Below are 14,445 nucleotides of genomic sequence, written 5' to 3' on the forward strand. Positions count from 1 at the left end.
TCTTCTTCCATGTCCGTTTTTATGGATTGTGCAATAAGCATTGCTTTATAATAGGTGCTTTATAGTGTTCAAAGTGCTACATTAGATTAAGAACCCTTGCAACAACCTTGTACGTGACATTGCTGGAGTCAGTTGTGTTACTTTGCATTTTTCCAAAAGAGAAGCAAGCGAGCGGCTTAATTGCAAGGACATCTAAGAAGCAGTGTTGAGTTTTGAACCGAGAACTTGGCCATTTATATTGCAATCTCTCGGCTGCTAAATTCCCTGTTTTAAGCAAATTTTAACATTCTACTAGTGCATAGTTCATTATCTCTCCCTTCCAGACGATGTACATACAGTAAAAAGTGTGAGGTTAGGTCCGTGCACTACGAAGACCATTTCCCACAGCCATCGACCTGCGTCGGTCTCAGAAACGCCAAACCTGAGTTAACTATAACTTCTCCGACTGCCTCGGAAGGATTCTAGAAACGATTTTCGTCCGGTGCGGAAATACGACTCTATCCGCTCCAAAGACCTCCCTCTCGTTTCGGGGAGGAGACACGCAAAGACGAGGTTCGCCACGCAGATGACCGAGAAGAAAAAGAAGGGCACCTCCAGGCCGTAGTTGTCCTGATAAATAAAACAGGTGATCCGTAAAACAGACAGGTAGGAGCCTGGCGGTGCAGCGGCTCAACTGCAGCGCTGCAGTCAAGACTCCGCTCGGAATCCGAGTTCGATCCCAACAGATTTGAAGTTGACTCAACTTCCATTCTTCCGAGGTTGGTAAACTGATTACCCAGCTGGCTGGGGGGCGGAACGGGGAGGCTGTGTGTAGCCTGTATAATTAAATTGTAAACTGCCCAGAGAATACTTTAAGCTTTGGTTCAAAGCCCCCCTCCCCACGGATACTGAAAAAAGGAGAACGTGATTTTAAAAGTCAAAGCAAAACGAGGCAGAACCGTTTAAATAGGTCCAGACAAAGCAAGGATTAGCGCTGCCAGGCCCCGCTTGACTCGGCTGGGTGCTGACACACGGATGGTCAAACCGCAGGGCTACAAATGTGCGTCACTAACACATCCTTTTGCCCTTCAGAGGTCTTGAACGACAGCTCCCACAATATTGGACTCAGGACTAGGTAGCGAGCGGGTTGGTCTCTGCCTGGGGGGTTCCCCACCTTGGGTCCCTGGCGGTTCGTGGGACTACAACTCCCAGAAGCCTTCACTCCTCGCTGTCAGAATTTCCGGGAGCTGCTGTCCGAGAACACCTGGCTAGCGAGCCAGGCCGACTCGGCCGAGAACGGGCCTCCGCTTACCTTCACCAAGAGGAAGACTCTGGTCAAGGCGAAGGCGGTCAGCCAGCTCACGAGGACGCACATCCCAGAGACCGCCCCTCGAGCCTTCAGGGGGAGGACTTCACTCATCAGCAGCCAGGTGATGGGACCCCAGCCCATGGCGTAACCTGGAGAAAGGGCCAGTCTTTGAAAAGCGAAGGCAGAACTTCGGGTTCACCCTATTAAAAAAAAATTCAAGGAGACAACCCTGCTGGTCTGCACTCCTCAGCTACTTACCTATGATGTAGAACATGGTGGCGATCAGGGGGATGATGGTGAGGCCGTGCAAAGGGGGGCTGGCTGGGTTCTCGTGGGCAGCGGTGACGGAGGAGTTATGGGGCGAGGCTGGCACATAGTGGATGTACAAACCTAGGGTCAGGTTCGAGGCGAACATGATGATAGCTGCCAGGAGTGTGAAAGAGGGAATGTGAGTCACCTTTCTTCTAGGAAAACCCTCACGGGGTGCGTTCTGTCCCTGCATTTATTTGCACGACAGCCCTGGGAGGTTGACCCGCTGGAGGGAGATCCGTCAGGACGGCAAGCGGGATCTCTCCCGTTCCTCTCCCCCGCCCCGCACTCCCCGAATGAAGGATGGAGGTGACTCTTTGTCCGGGAATGGCGAGCAGCTGTACGGCTGTCAAACATCGCATCCCACGTCTGCCCCACACTTTCTGTCGGATGCGGAGGATTTGACCGCAGGGACGAACAGAAGGATGTTTGCATTCCCAGAATCCTATTAGCGATGGCCAGTGGTGTAACTGACCCGGCGTAAATCCCAAGGGCGCTTTGCTGTCATCATTCAAAGCAGGTTCCCTGAATTGTATGGCTCAGCCCGCAGCAGGAAATGCCAACGCTGGCCACTGAACTTGCAGCAATTCGACGCTGAAATCAGTAGCGGCTGAGTTACACCGGTGTGAATACCAACAGGATTCTGGCCAATGATACAGAGTGGAAGATGGGAAGCCTTTATTGACTTAACAGGCTTGGATTCCCATCTTGAGAAAGGCAGATCCACAAACTGGGGGCCAGGAGGGAGCGTAGGGAAACCCTACCTGAGATATACAGGAGCATTTTCCTCCCAGCTTTATCCACCGAGAAAGCAGAAACCAGCACTGATCCCAACCGGACGGCCCCAACGATCACAGCATCGTACTGGGAGGGCTGCAAAGATAAAAATCGTAGGCCAGCTGGAAGGGGGGCATCGGATCCTGTCCTTCCTGCAAGGGGGAACATCTTTCCGAAGAACCCTTCCAGGTTTCATAAGCGTTCCAGAAAGGCTGATCGCTAATGGCTCTTAAGTTCGGCCTTTCTGATGATTTCGTAGGTGGGATTTTTCGTAGGTGATGATTTCTAAAGTGGCCACAGGAAACGTGGGACAGGGCAGGGTCTGAAACTATTTGAAATATTAAAAGAAAAATCCCATAAATCTATATGTTTCTAAAAGCGAAGTTCCCAGAACTGGCCACTAAAGAGAGCCAGAGACTGTGATAGGTACAGCATTTGCTAGTAAAACAGCGTTCTCTATCATCCACATTTTTCAGCATCTGCGGGGGCGGGCCTTTGAAGCCGATCTCCTGCAGATACAACAATCCTATTGTTTATTCCTAAAATCTGTTATGCTGGGGAAGAGATGGGGGCTTCAGAAAGTCCCAAGAGGTTTTTAAAGAAAGAATGGAAGGTTACGAATGGACGAGGGGAAAAAAGGGGGCAGAGAGGCCCGGCCGGCATACCAAGATGACGGCGGTGCTGTCGAAGATCAGCTGCAAATAGACCAGGATGGGAGTGACCCCAGAGAGCTGTTGCAGGAACCTCATGAGGAGGGTGATCGCCAGTGGCTTGGCAATGTAGGGTTTTCTGATCTCGGTCCAGGAGATGGGCTCGCTCTGAACAAAAACAGGGAGACAAAAACCGGTCAGATGAGTGTGTTGGCCCAGCATCTCTTGCAAACGCCTGTGCCGTCCCGGATACGTGCCCGCTCACGCTATAAAGGCAATTTTATGGGATGCAAAGAATGCGGTGCCTTTTAATTTTGATTAATAGAGAGGGTGGAAGAGAAAATAATTGGGAGGCGGTGCTTTAGATTTGCCAAGTGAACTACCCTATAGGGAGACTGATAATTTTTTAATCTGTCGGTCAATCAAAGGAAGCTTCGGATTGATCATGAACGTGTGTTGGCCCGGCATCTCTTGCAAATGCCTGTGTCGTCACGGATACATGCCCGCTCATGCTATAAAGGCAATTTTATGGGATGTAAAGAGCACAGTGCCCTTTAATTTTGATTTATAGAGGGTGGAAGAGAAGATGATTGGGAGGCGATGCTTTAGATTTGCCAGGTGAATTGCCCTATACAGAGAAGGATCTTTTTTTTTTATCTGTTGGACAATCTAAGGAAGCTTCGGATCGATCCCGGATGTGCGTGGCGGGGGATTTCCCAGACCTGTTCCATCACGCTGCTCCGGATCTGCTCGAACTCCCACCAATAGTCCACCTCGTCTCCTCTCAGCCACCTCAGAGCTTCGAGGGCTTCCTCCTCTTTCTTCTTGGCGATCAGAAAACGGGGTGAGTTTGGCATGAAGCAGAGCAAGGCGACCATGAGGAGAACCGGGACCTGCCCGGCCACGGCCAGCCAGCGCCAGGGGAGAACGAGACCTGCCGTGGGAAGAAGGCAAGGGAAGAGGGCAGTCAAACTCCCCGTTGGTCTTCTCGAGGAGACACGTTTTTGCCATCGAAAATTTGAAATCCGGCAATGGGACCCTCCGAGGGTGGCTGGACTACAGCTCCCACGATCGGTCACCCACTGGCCATGGCGGGCAAGGGCCGATCGGAGTTGTACGTCCAACCACCTCTGAAGCACCCTGGTTGCAAGAAGACAAATCATACACTGTTGAGGTTAAAGGTTCCCCTTGACATTAAGTCCAGTCGTGTCCGACTCTAGGGCACGGTGCTCATCCCCGTTTCCAAGCCGTAGAGCCAGCGTTTTGTCCATAGACAGTTTCCGTGGTCACGTGGCCGGCGCGACTAGACACGGAACGCCGTGACCTTCCCACCGAGGTGGTCCCTATTTATCTACTCGCATTTTTTACATGCTTTCAAACGGCTAGATTGGCGGGAGCTGGAACAAGCGACGGGAGCTCCCTCCGTCGCGTGGATTCGATCTTACGACTGCTTGGTCTTCTGTCCTTGCAGCCCAGAGGCTTCTGCGGTTTAACCCACAGCGCCACCCACGTCCCTAAATACATCGTGGCCTCTTTCTTTAAATGTCCGCTCAATTATAAAGACTCTTCCCTTGCAAGAATGACCGACCCAGAGAGGTTATAGATGAGAAGTTGCTTTATGGCGCCGAGCAATCCCTTCATCTTTTCACCGAAGGTGTCCTGGTGTATCTTTCCCTTTCCTCTCCATTTTTAAAATATATATAAAGCATATATATAATATATGCTTTATATATAAAGCCAAGCAGGGGTCAATGCAAAGGATCCACGAGATTGCTTTTGTTCAAACGGGTGGTGAAATGTCCCGAATTTCCCCCAGCAAGCCACTGGAAAGACCGAGTCACCGAAACATGTGCAAGGGGCCGAGCTGGTTTTACTGGTCCAGCTGCTAACCCCGGAGTTTATGGCTGGAAGAGAGGATGTCAGGGGTGGGTTAGGTGTGAGGAAAGGGAAATAACACCACAACTTTTCCGGAACAAGGAAAACGTCGCTGGCCAAAACCTCCCTCGCTTAGCCGTATCGTTGCCTGGAGGAAAGCTAAGGGCCACCCCCTGATCCCCTGTAGATTTTTGAAGTCTATGGGTTATTTCCATATCTCTCAGGGGCGACACGCAATACTTGCCCAAGGCGTAAAGGAAAAGGGCACCCAAGACGGCCATGATCTGAGGGCAGGACCCCAAGGCGCCTCGGACTCCGGGGTGGCAGATCTCGGAAATATAGACCTGCATGGAAAAATAAGGGGGGAAAAAAGGTAAGTGGTAGAATCATTCCTGCCTTGAGCACAGGGTGGGACCTGATGGCCCTTGTAAGCCCCTTCCAATTTCACTTTTCTAAGATTTTATGATTACTGTGATCCATCCTGTTTAGGCTGCTTGCTAGCAAAGCTTGGAAGTAACTAGTTAGAAGTATCAGTTACCCAGAATTAGTTACTTCTTGGGTAATATGTTCTGTAGTGATAATAGCTGCGATGCATCACAGAGATATTCTGACAAGCATTTTCCAAGTTTTATGCCATTTTTTAATCACTTCTAACTGGCAAAGGGATAGTTCAGTGGCTTAGGCATCTGGCTGCGGAGCCGGACGTTGGGAGTTCGATTCCCCCCACGGGGCCTCCTTGACAGGGGCTGGACTGGATGATGTTATAGGGTCCCTTCCAACTCTGCAGTTCTGAGATTATGAGTCCTTGTTTTTGTCTTTTTTTTTTTGCAAGGTGCACTATCAGAACTGACCGCTAGGGGGAACCAGAGAATATTTCCTTGAAAATGGAAACAGGTGCTTAGATCCCAGCCCTAACTCTCAACCAACTGCAGAAATGGGCTACAGATGGACTGGTGAAGGACTCGTAGTGGATCACTATAGACAGTTTCTGGTGAATTACAAAGCCCAGTATGAAATCAAACCCTTGGGAGCAGAGTAGCAGAAGAGGGCGGTATCCAAGGATGTCGGAAGAAATGCAGGAACACCTTGAGAGGCCAACATTATGGTACGCTTGGCCAACCCTCAGAAATGGCCTTGGTCCCTCGAGCCCTTCTAACAGGCAAACTATCCCTTTGCCAGTTAGAAGGGAGCGTGATCGACTCTGATTATTCGCAGCAGGACCTTCTCTCAGTATTGCTTGGGGGTGGAGGTGCAGGATCCGCATTCGGGATCTGAAGCAGGCACCCGCCACCGTGACACAGCTCTTCCCCGCTGTTCCCGCGGTCTTGTTTGCAAAGCGCAAGAGGAAACAACGGGCCGGCCTAAATTCAGCACCCCTTCTACCCTCCACACTTTAAGAGATTTCTTCACGGAGTTGTAGATTGCCACATAATCTGGTTAAGCAGAAGAGGAAGGAAACCTAAGCAAGGGCAAATCTCCTTTTCTCATCAAGGCCCGGTCAGCCTCTCTTAACCCTTTAAAAAAAGAAAACTCGCATCCCACAGGGAAGGAATTACACAGAGCACCCAAATTCCAGCAGAAGAGGCGAAAAATTTGAAACACAACCCTTTAATGTTCTGGGATCCTCCTGTATTCAAGATACCTGAAGAGGCTTTTCGTAATTTCTGTGGTTCTACCCCATGAACGGGAGGAGAGAAATTTGGGGGTGTGCATGCTTGGACTACCACTCCCAGACCCTGGAGTGGGCACACCTGGACAACCGGAGCTTCTGGGAGTTGTAGTCCATGATCATCTGGGGCTCTATGTTCCAGAATACAGTGGTGCCTCGCATAGCGAGGTTAATCCGTTCCGGATTAACCTTCGCTATAGCGAAACATCGCTAAACGGAATAAAAAAAGCCATAGAAACGCATTGAACTTCATCGCTCAGCGAGGCACTCGTTAAGCGAGGCACCACTGTACATGTCTTGCAGCTTTATAGAGTCATTGAATCCTAGAATTTATGGAATTGGAAGGGGGCCTTGAAGGCTCAAGGCAGGAATGCAAAACCAAAGCCGATCAGACCGGTGGCGGTCCCTTTTTCTCTTGAAGCCCTCCAGCATTTGAGCTCTCTCCATCTCCAAATATAATGGGTACCACCGTCATACTACTCTAACCATCGAGAAGTTTTTCCCAAGGCGGAGGCTTCCGGGAGGCGAAGTCTAAAATATCTGGAGGACACAAAATACGCTCAACCCCAGGCTTCCAGGTATCGGGGACATAGGTGGTACTCTCATGAAGAGCTATGAAATGCGCTGCAACCTTTTGATGCAGTGGCTCCAAAGCTAACACAAGATTTATGCCCAGTTGCAAACGGCCATGCTTTGCGTGATGCTCGGTGGGTGGAAGCAGGCGGGCCGTGCTTTGAAGCAAAATAAAATCGAGGGAAAGGGTCTAAGTTGTACTTACTGGGATGGCAGCCGAGGTCATGCCACCAGCAAATCCCGTGAGCAGCCTGCCCACGAGCAACATCCAGACCCCTTGGGCGCTGGTCATGAAGAGGTAACCGAAGACGGACGGCACGGCGGAGGCCATGATGCTCAGCTTTCGGCCCAGGCGGTCATTGCAATACATAGTGCCCAGACCGCCCGCAGCCACTCCCAGGGTGAAGATGGACTGCGACACAGGGAGAAAGAGAGAGAGTTTGTAGGGAATCCTCTAACGTCCGGATCGTGACCGTGGATGGCGACCCTGCTTCCTGAAGGACGCGGAATTCAGGACCTTAAAAAAAAATCTAGCTTAAAAAAAATTAAACGTTTCTCGTCTTTACCACGGCAAAGACAAGAAATTAAAAGTTACGAGTTGCAGGAAACGTAGTTCCCTTCAGATAATTACTTCCGGGGATAACGAGGCTGCAAAGAAGCCAGCCGTGTTTCGAAAGTAATGCAAAGTCCCAGGATGGGATTAGTATAAATGGGTAATGCTTCCCCCGTTGTTTTGCAAAGCTGAATTTTAAAAGATTCTTTTCGATTCTTCATTCGTATTGATTTTTTTTTCAAGTTTCACCCCATTCTCTTATCAAAACTAAAAGGCAACAAGCAGAGTAAGGAGGAATGTTAAATATATTTATTTAAAAATAATTTTACCCCGCCTTCCTCCTTAAAAGGATTCAAGAAAGAAGTTCTCTTTCAAAGGAGCCTGAAAAAGTAAGCTGCAGTCATGGAGGGATGAATGTGGAAGCGTGGGCGCTCATCATCATCATCCTAGCCAACCCACTTCCCTCCGAGGTAAGGGAAGTTTTAAAAAATCAGGAAACTGTCTCAGTCGAAAACACTCAAATCAGAAACAGGTCTTTTGCAAAGTCAATGGCTTTTAATGGGCCTTTCCACACCAAACTATCCTCAAATACACTGCAAGACAGCAGGAATACTTTTGCAACAGTCATTGGCCTCTAGGAAAATCTACACCTGCCTCGGCTGTCGCAAGGATTGGTGAAATCAGAGAAAAGTCTGGGAGGAAAAGGCGTCATAACTTGTCCTCGTCGCGTAAGCCGGCAAACTTGGCTCCATCATGCCAGGGATCAACAGTAATCGTGTTTTATAGCATCCTCTATAAACTTATATGTCAGGGAGAGAGGGCTTGGGTGTCATTTAAGCAGAACAATGCCTCTCATAAACGAAAGAAGGGAAAATTACAAAAAAAGAGGAACCGGTATTGCAAGAGGCTTCAGTTTACGCCATCAATATAAATATAGCGCTCCTGGATGCTGTGATGGTGAATGCCTTGGCAGTTTCTTACAAGCAGAACGCACAGTACAAGCTGCCGAGGTGGCGCGAAGGATAAATAAATAAAGAAGCAGGGGTGTTTAAAACCAAATAAATCCATTACTTCTAAATATAACTGTGAAACAATAGGATACCGATATCCATGGGGGATCGGTTCCAAGCCCTCCATGTGGATGTGGAAAAATGTGGATTATAGCAAACCCTATTTTAATAGTGGTCTTTGGCCCCCTTCTAGTGGCCAGTTCTGGCACCTTCATCGTTAGAAACAGATTTTTCTTCTAGCCAGCGTGACTTACCCCAAACCAAGAGGCCGTGGTCTCCTCCAGCTTTAAGCTGGGGTTTGGAGACCTCTCCAATGCGGGGATGACCGGGGACGTGTACACCAAGGCAAAACCGAAACTGAAGTTTCCTAGCACGGCGCCAAAAGCGGCGAGAAAGACCCGCTGGTTTGTAAGCGTCCTGAGAGAGAGAGAGAGAGGGAGGGAAAAAAAGGATATAAATTAAGGAACAAAGATGAGGGCCATCAAGGCTTTCTAAAATTTAACAGGAGCCTGGTTTTCTTTCGGGGACTGTTTCTCTCCATCACGCCTCCCGCCCTCCACATCCATCATCTGCCCTGCCACGGGCTTTCCCTTCCCTTTGCCGTAAGCGAAGCTCGGCTGCGCCTGGTTTTGTTCACGAAAAACCACCCGTCCCGCCGATGGATTGGAAAGAGACGCTGCATTTATCCGAGGGACTTTAGCAGAGCAGACAGGGAGGTCCCGCCCCACCAGGAACTTAAAAGCTGGAGTGACAAGATCCAGGAGGACAGTAAGGGGGTAAAAAGAGGAAGGCAGGAGAGATGCAAGGAAAAAATGATGAAATGGATGTGGGCTTTGATTCAGGATCAAAGTAAACATTAAGTCGAATGTGTATTCCTTGCAATTCACATGAAATCATGCCTGCGTTCACCTTCTGGTGACTGATCACAAACCGAAGCGTACACAATAATCCCGGACAATCTTTTGCTACGACAAACAGACCCTATTTACCACTTCAGGGAGCATCTCTTCTAAATACGGACTAAGCACACTGTCCAATTTGGTCCCCAGTGGACAGTGAAGACAAGCTGCTTGAGCCAACGGCAGGACAAAGAGACTGAGGTGTCCGACGCCCACCGTTGTCACAAAAGTGCCTGGTGTCACAGGCAAAAAAAGGAAAAAAATTCAGAATTGTTTGAGAAAGTAGAAGACTTTACCTGTAATACTCTTTCTCCACTTGCCGGGCATCTCTCTCTCTGGTTCGATAGTCTTCTCCTGGCTCCTGGCTTAGAAGCGGCTCCTGGATATTGGGATCCAGCTTGACTCAAATTTGGTCTTTTTTTTTTCTAAAGAAAGAGAGAAATGGAGAGAAAAGCCGGCAGCAAAAACGGGGTGATCCGTCCACAGCAGGAGCTTCTTCTTTCTCTCTCTCTGAACGCTTCCCAGGGGAAGTTCTTGGCTGTTAACGATCTGGGCTTTCCCAAAATGAGCAAGTCTGCCGAAAAAGCAAAAGCAAAATTAGAAAAAAAAAAAGGGAGGCCGAAATGTGCAATCGCGGAATTCAATCTCGGTTGTGGCGGCGTAAGGGACAAAAAAAAGAGGAAGCCAAGAGGATGTAGACGTTGGGTGTTGCGAGCAAGATAGCGAAAAAAGGCCAACAGTCTGCTAAAGCCACTCCCGGCGGGCTTCACCTTAACTCTGCCCATCCTAAACGCCATCCAGTCAATCAAATGTCGTCTCCTTCTTCTTTTAATTCATTGATTTCTAAATCCATTTTTTAAAAAGCTTTCAGTTCAATCCCCTTTCTCCAAGCTGCGGCTTTCCAGATCGGATGGGTTCCAACTTCCATCTGTTTGCTTGTTTTATTTATCCTGATAAGGGGAACCAAGGAAGCTCACGATATACAGAATTAAAAACATAATTGTTGAACATTTAAAAACAACAACACTTAAACTATATGCTAATTAAAATACAATTGAATAGAGAACGGCTGGGTAGCTCAGGGGCTGAGGTCTCTCTATGGAGCTGCAGAGCGAGAGGTTGGGAGTTCGATTCCCCCACTGGGCCTCCTTGAGAGGGGCTGGACTGGATGATCTTACAGGGTCCCTTCCAGCTCTGCAGGTTCTGACATGATGACGACTATTAAAGGCATGTAGACATTGAAGACTATTTTAACTTTAAAAAGGCGTCCAGGGACTCCGTTGTGAGTGTTAAGAGCCCGCCTGAAAAGATGGGTCTTCAGCTGATGGCGGAAGGATTGTGACGGGGGGTATTCTGTGCTCCCTATCGCTGACCCCAGTCAGCTGTCTGGCAGCCACATCTTAAATCCAAACAGCAATCCGAACAATAACCCAAATGGGGCGTAACTCAGCCATGTGTCTTAGTCGCCATATCAGACATCTCTAGGAACAGGCGCAGCAGGCGCACCAGCTTTAATGCACCAAAAACACTCCACGCCAAAACCTGCTGTACACCTAAGTATGTCCAATTAAATGGGGAGGGGCTGGGTGGGAAGTCCCACTTAGCTTGCAACATCACCCAGGGCCAGTCACCCTGTTCTACCCAACAGGGTCGTTGTGAAAACAAAGGTAACGTGGACGTGTATTTTTGGTATGAACTCTCGGACTTCAAACAACGAAACTGGCCATTTCGGATGGGATGTTATTAGTTTGGCTCCACCGCCACGCCCACATCAAATTCGTCGAAACTATTGCTTCGCCTGCAGCTCTCGCTCCAGTCCCGAAACAGACTGTGCTAGCTTTAAGACCCAGCGGAGGAGGTGCTTTTTGGAAGGAGGAAATTTTCTTTTGCCAGGTATTGCTGTGGGCGCATCTACCTGGCTTAAGGTGAGAGGTATATAAAGGCTCTCTCGGCAAGGTGTAAGAGCCGCGTGCAAGCCTAGAAGGGAGAACCACTTTTTGCGGGGGAAGATCTGCAGGCTAGTCAGTTTGATGGAGATGGTAAGTCTTTTTCTCCTTCATCCCAAGGGGTTTTGCTAAATAATTCTACAGGCAACCTGGCCTAAAGCTCACAACAAATAGGTTACTTCTAATTGCAAATATATAAAGAATTTTATTTGTTTATTTAAAATCTATTTTTAAACGCTCCAAGACAGTGGTGAGTTACTCGTTTGCCTGCTAATATTTTGTTACTGACGTTTCCATTATTAAAAGAAATCTTAAGATTTACAGGAGGTTATAAAAGTTGGGTCTTGTTTAACAGAAAAGCAGGGGGGGGGGAAATGTAAGCGAACAGCTAAACAAGTGTGAAAAATTCCTGTCCAAACGTCTCTAAAAATGCAATGTAAAAAGTAAGCTTTTGAAAACAATTGGGGGGGGGGGAAATGACTAATTAGACCAACGTTATTCCTGCTTTTTGTCTTGCTTCTGAAATGTATCCTTAATAAAACAGCCTGTTTGTCATTAGTACTTTACTTATAAATCATACTTTATAATCCCTGTGTGAAAATCTTTTGTGAAAATAATGACTGTTCGCGTTACTACGTTTTGAGGGCAACAGCTTTGGACCGGCCCTCTTTTGTTACTCACTATGGCTGAGTCCTATGGGCCATTAAATTTTTTTTGAAAAGGTTGGTGAAAATGGATCAATGAGAAAGGGAACTGGAAAAGAGAAAAGTAAATCTTGACGCAATTATTCTCAAAATAATCTCCCAAACTTTGAATGGATCCCAACATAAGACTGGCCGGCTTTTGAAAACAGGGTCCAGCCTCCATCCTTGGGACGGCTGTTTGATCATTAGCCAGGTATAAATACTTCTTCGCATGCCATGGAAATCCTGATGTGTCATCTCTGTTGTTATTCGGGCGCCCGGACCGCTGTACTATTCAGATTTTTTTTCCCATTCCGTGCAATCCTCACCGCGCTGTTGACAAAGAACTAAAAGCCTGCGGGCAAATGTCGCTCGGGTCTCCGTAAACTTGTTTGGGAGGTTCAGCCTTAGGCTGCAGTTTTCGAGCGCAAGGATTGAACCATTTCTTATCGTTTCGCCTTCTGGAGCTGAACGGGTTCAGATTTCTCCGATCCTCTCTCCTGGCGGCCGAGCCGGACAAACCGGACATGTTCGGCTGCGTCCGAGGGGGCAAAACCGTGCGATGGACAGCAGTGGGGAGGACGCGAGGAAAGAGGAGTCTAAGAAGTGAGCCCAGCTGCGTTTTCCAACACAGGGTCACAAGCAACTCTGAAATGACCAAAAACCCCCAGGGCACAAAATAACAGCGTCCATCTGGACCCCATCACAACACAGCAGAGGCCAGAAGCAGAATTTTGCATTGGATGACCCATCCAATTTTTCTACTGATTATCTGTAGGAATTTACTAAATTTTTCCCCGCAGGAAATTCCCTCCTGGCAGAGTTCGGTAGCTTTATTCATATCCACACATCCAAGCAACCGAAACTCTAGATGAAGTTGTCTCGAGAAGTAGATCCCTCTTATCCATATTTTGTTTCTTCCTAAAAGAAGTCTTTCAAAAGAGCAGTGGTTCCTTTGACCGCTGGCAAAGGAATGGCACATCGCCGCTCATGCTCGCTTGAGAAGCCGGCCTCACCGAATTCATCATCCTCCCCTCCCCATCTTGTCGGACGTGTACTTACTGCCTGGGACGAGCCTATCCGTTTGCAAGGGAAGTCTTCCTTTCAAGAAGCACGGCTGGAGATCCAGAGGACCAACTTGTGGCGAGGCTTGCTGTGGGCAGCACGCCAGGTGGAGCGACAGCTTTTCAGTTGGTCCATATTCCTGCAGCCTGACCCCGTGAACCTGTAAGGGGGAGAAAAAAATCAAAGACAAATGACTTATTTTCCCATTTCCATTCCCTCCCACCCCCTTTTCCCAAGCTTATCATCCACATTGCAATTCCTCTGGCAAGTTCAGCCCTCCCTCCTCCAAACCTAGGATCCCCCAGATGTTATTGACTACGAGTCCCATTCTCCCCAGCCGGCTGGCCGAAGGGGAGCGACTACGTCTCAACCCCTCCAGAGGCTGCCCGATCGTGAAGATCAATTACCCTTTCTTTCAGATTCTTAGCTGTTTTGTAAATAAACAAATAATCAATCGATCAATAATCGTTTCCGTTGCAGGCGGCTACCCTCTTTGGAAAGCCAACGGAACCATTTTCTTTTATCCTCGTTCCTTCTCCCATTTAATGCTGTTATTCAATTTAATACTAATAGTAAGCGGTGCCCCGATCCGGCTGAAGCTCACGACATGGACCTTTACGGGGAAATCTTCCATTCAGAGACGAGCCCGTTTGGGGGGCAAAAAAAGTCTACGGTCCAAAATGAACGTAAGTCACCTTCATTTGCTGTTTGAACCTTCTCCCCCCCCCCCCCATTTTTTGATTATCCTTTCTCTTCAGGCAGGCTTCCCCTCAATGACTGGCGGACTGAAAGGGGCTTTTTTAAACGGATAGTTGTTTTAAATGTGTTCTACTGATTTTCTTTTCCATTTGAATACACTTGTTTAATTCTTTTGAAAACATCTGTATACTTTTTTTCCCGCTTTTAAATACATCATTTTCCAATGATTGCAGAATGCCTCGGGTCCTTTTGAGAACGGTGGGGTTAAAATATCCAAAATAAATAAATATGACCCAGCATTTACTGCTAGACCCCGTAACTCTGAGCAACCCGTTAGCACTTCGGGTTCCCCCCCACCCAGCCAGCCATTTTCATGGTATCTGGCTCCTTCTAGTGGCCAGTTCTGGTAATACATGGTGAAGATTCATATTTCTGCATGGTTAGTACTC

The 14,445-nt window shown here is 48.2% G+C and overlaps 3 protein-coding genes across 3 annotated transcripts in view; 1 reads left to right on the plus strand and 2 right to left on the minus strand.

The window, feature by feature from the left end:
• SLC2A6 (solute carrier family 2 member 6) lies at positions 1–13,423 on the minus strand. Its single transcript, XM_072984520.2, has 11 exons — positions 13,295–13,423; positions 9,900–10,177; positions 8,959–9,121; positions 7,347–7,553; positions 5,144–5,243; positions 3,747–3,958; positions 3,040–3,192; positions 2,362–2,470; positions 1,547–1,711; positions 1,292–1,437; positions 1–609 (listed from the first exon to the last, which is right to left on the minus strand). Exons 4-11 carry the CDS (start codon positions 7,509–7,511, stop codon positions 427–429), a joined length of 1,233 nt encoding a protein of 410 aa, XP_072840621.2. The 5' UTR covers positions 7,512–7,553; positions 8,959–9,121; positions 9,900–10,177; positions 13,295–13,423; the 3' UTR covers positions 1–426.
• Positions 13,295–14,445, minus strand: part of PRPF4 (pre-mRNA splicing tri-snRNP complex factor PRPF4) — a 14,944-nt gene continuing 13,793 nt past the window's right edge. Inside the window, exon 14 of the mRNA XM_078382816.1 lies at positions 13,295–13,457. Coding sequence (XP_078238942.1) covers positions 13,420–13,457 — 38 coding nt within the window. The 3' untranslated portion in view covers positions 13,295–13,419. The remainder of the gene's footprint in view (positions 13,458–14,445) is intronic.
• Positions 13,453–14,445, plus strand: part of LOC144585167 (uncharacterized) — a 2,942-nt gene continuing 1,949 nt past the window's right edge. The window contains exon 1 of the mRNA XM_078382817.1: positions 13,453–13,983. Coding sequence (XP_078238943.1) covers positions 13,905–13,983 — 79 coding nt within the window. The 5' untranslated portion in view covers positions 13,453–13,904. The remainder of the gene's footprint in view (positions 13,984–14,445) is intronic.

The sequence above is a fragment of the Pogona vitticeps genome, chromosome ZW-PAR (genome assembly GCF_051106095.1).
Source record: "Pogona vitticeps strain Pit_001003342236 chromosome ZW-PAR, PviZW2.1, whole genome shotgun sequence".
In the NCBI taxonomy this organism is placed as follows: domain Eukaryota; kingdom Metazoa; phylum Chordata; class Lepidosauria; order Squamata; family Agamidae; genus Pogona; species Pogona vitticeps.

Bases quoted from the DNA above. Each gene is read 5' to 3' on its own strand.
- SLC2A6 (XM_072984520.2), bottom strand. From the start codon at position 7,511: ATGTATTGCAATGACCGCCTGGGCCGAAAGCTGAGCATCATGGCCTCC. The intron at 3,193-3,746 runs GTCTGGGAAATC...GTTTTTGTTCAG, and splicing joins GGAGCAGCGTGATGGAACAG to AGCGAGCCCATCTCCTGGAC. The intron at 1,712-2,361 runs GTAGGGTTTCCC...CACTCCTGGCAG, and splicing joins AATGCTCCTGTATATCTCAG to CTATCATCATGTTCGCCTCG.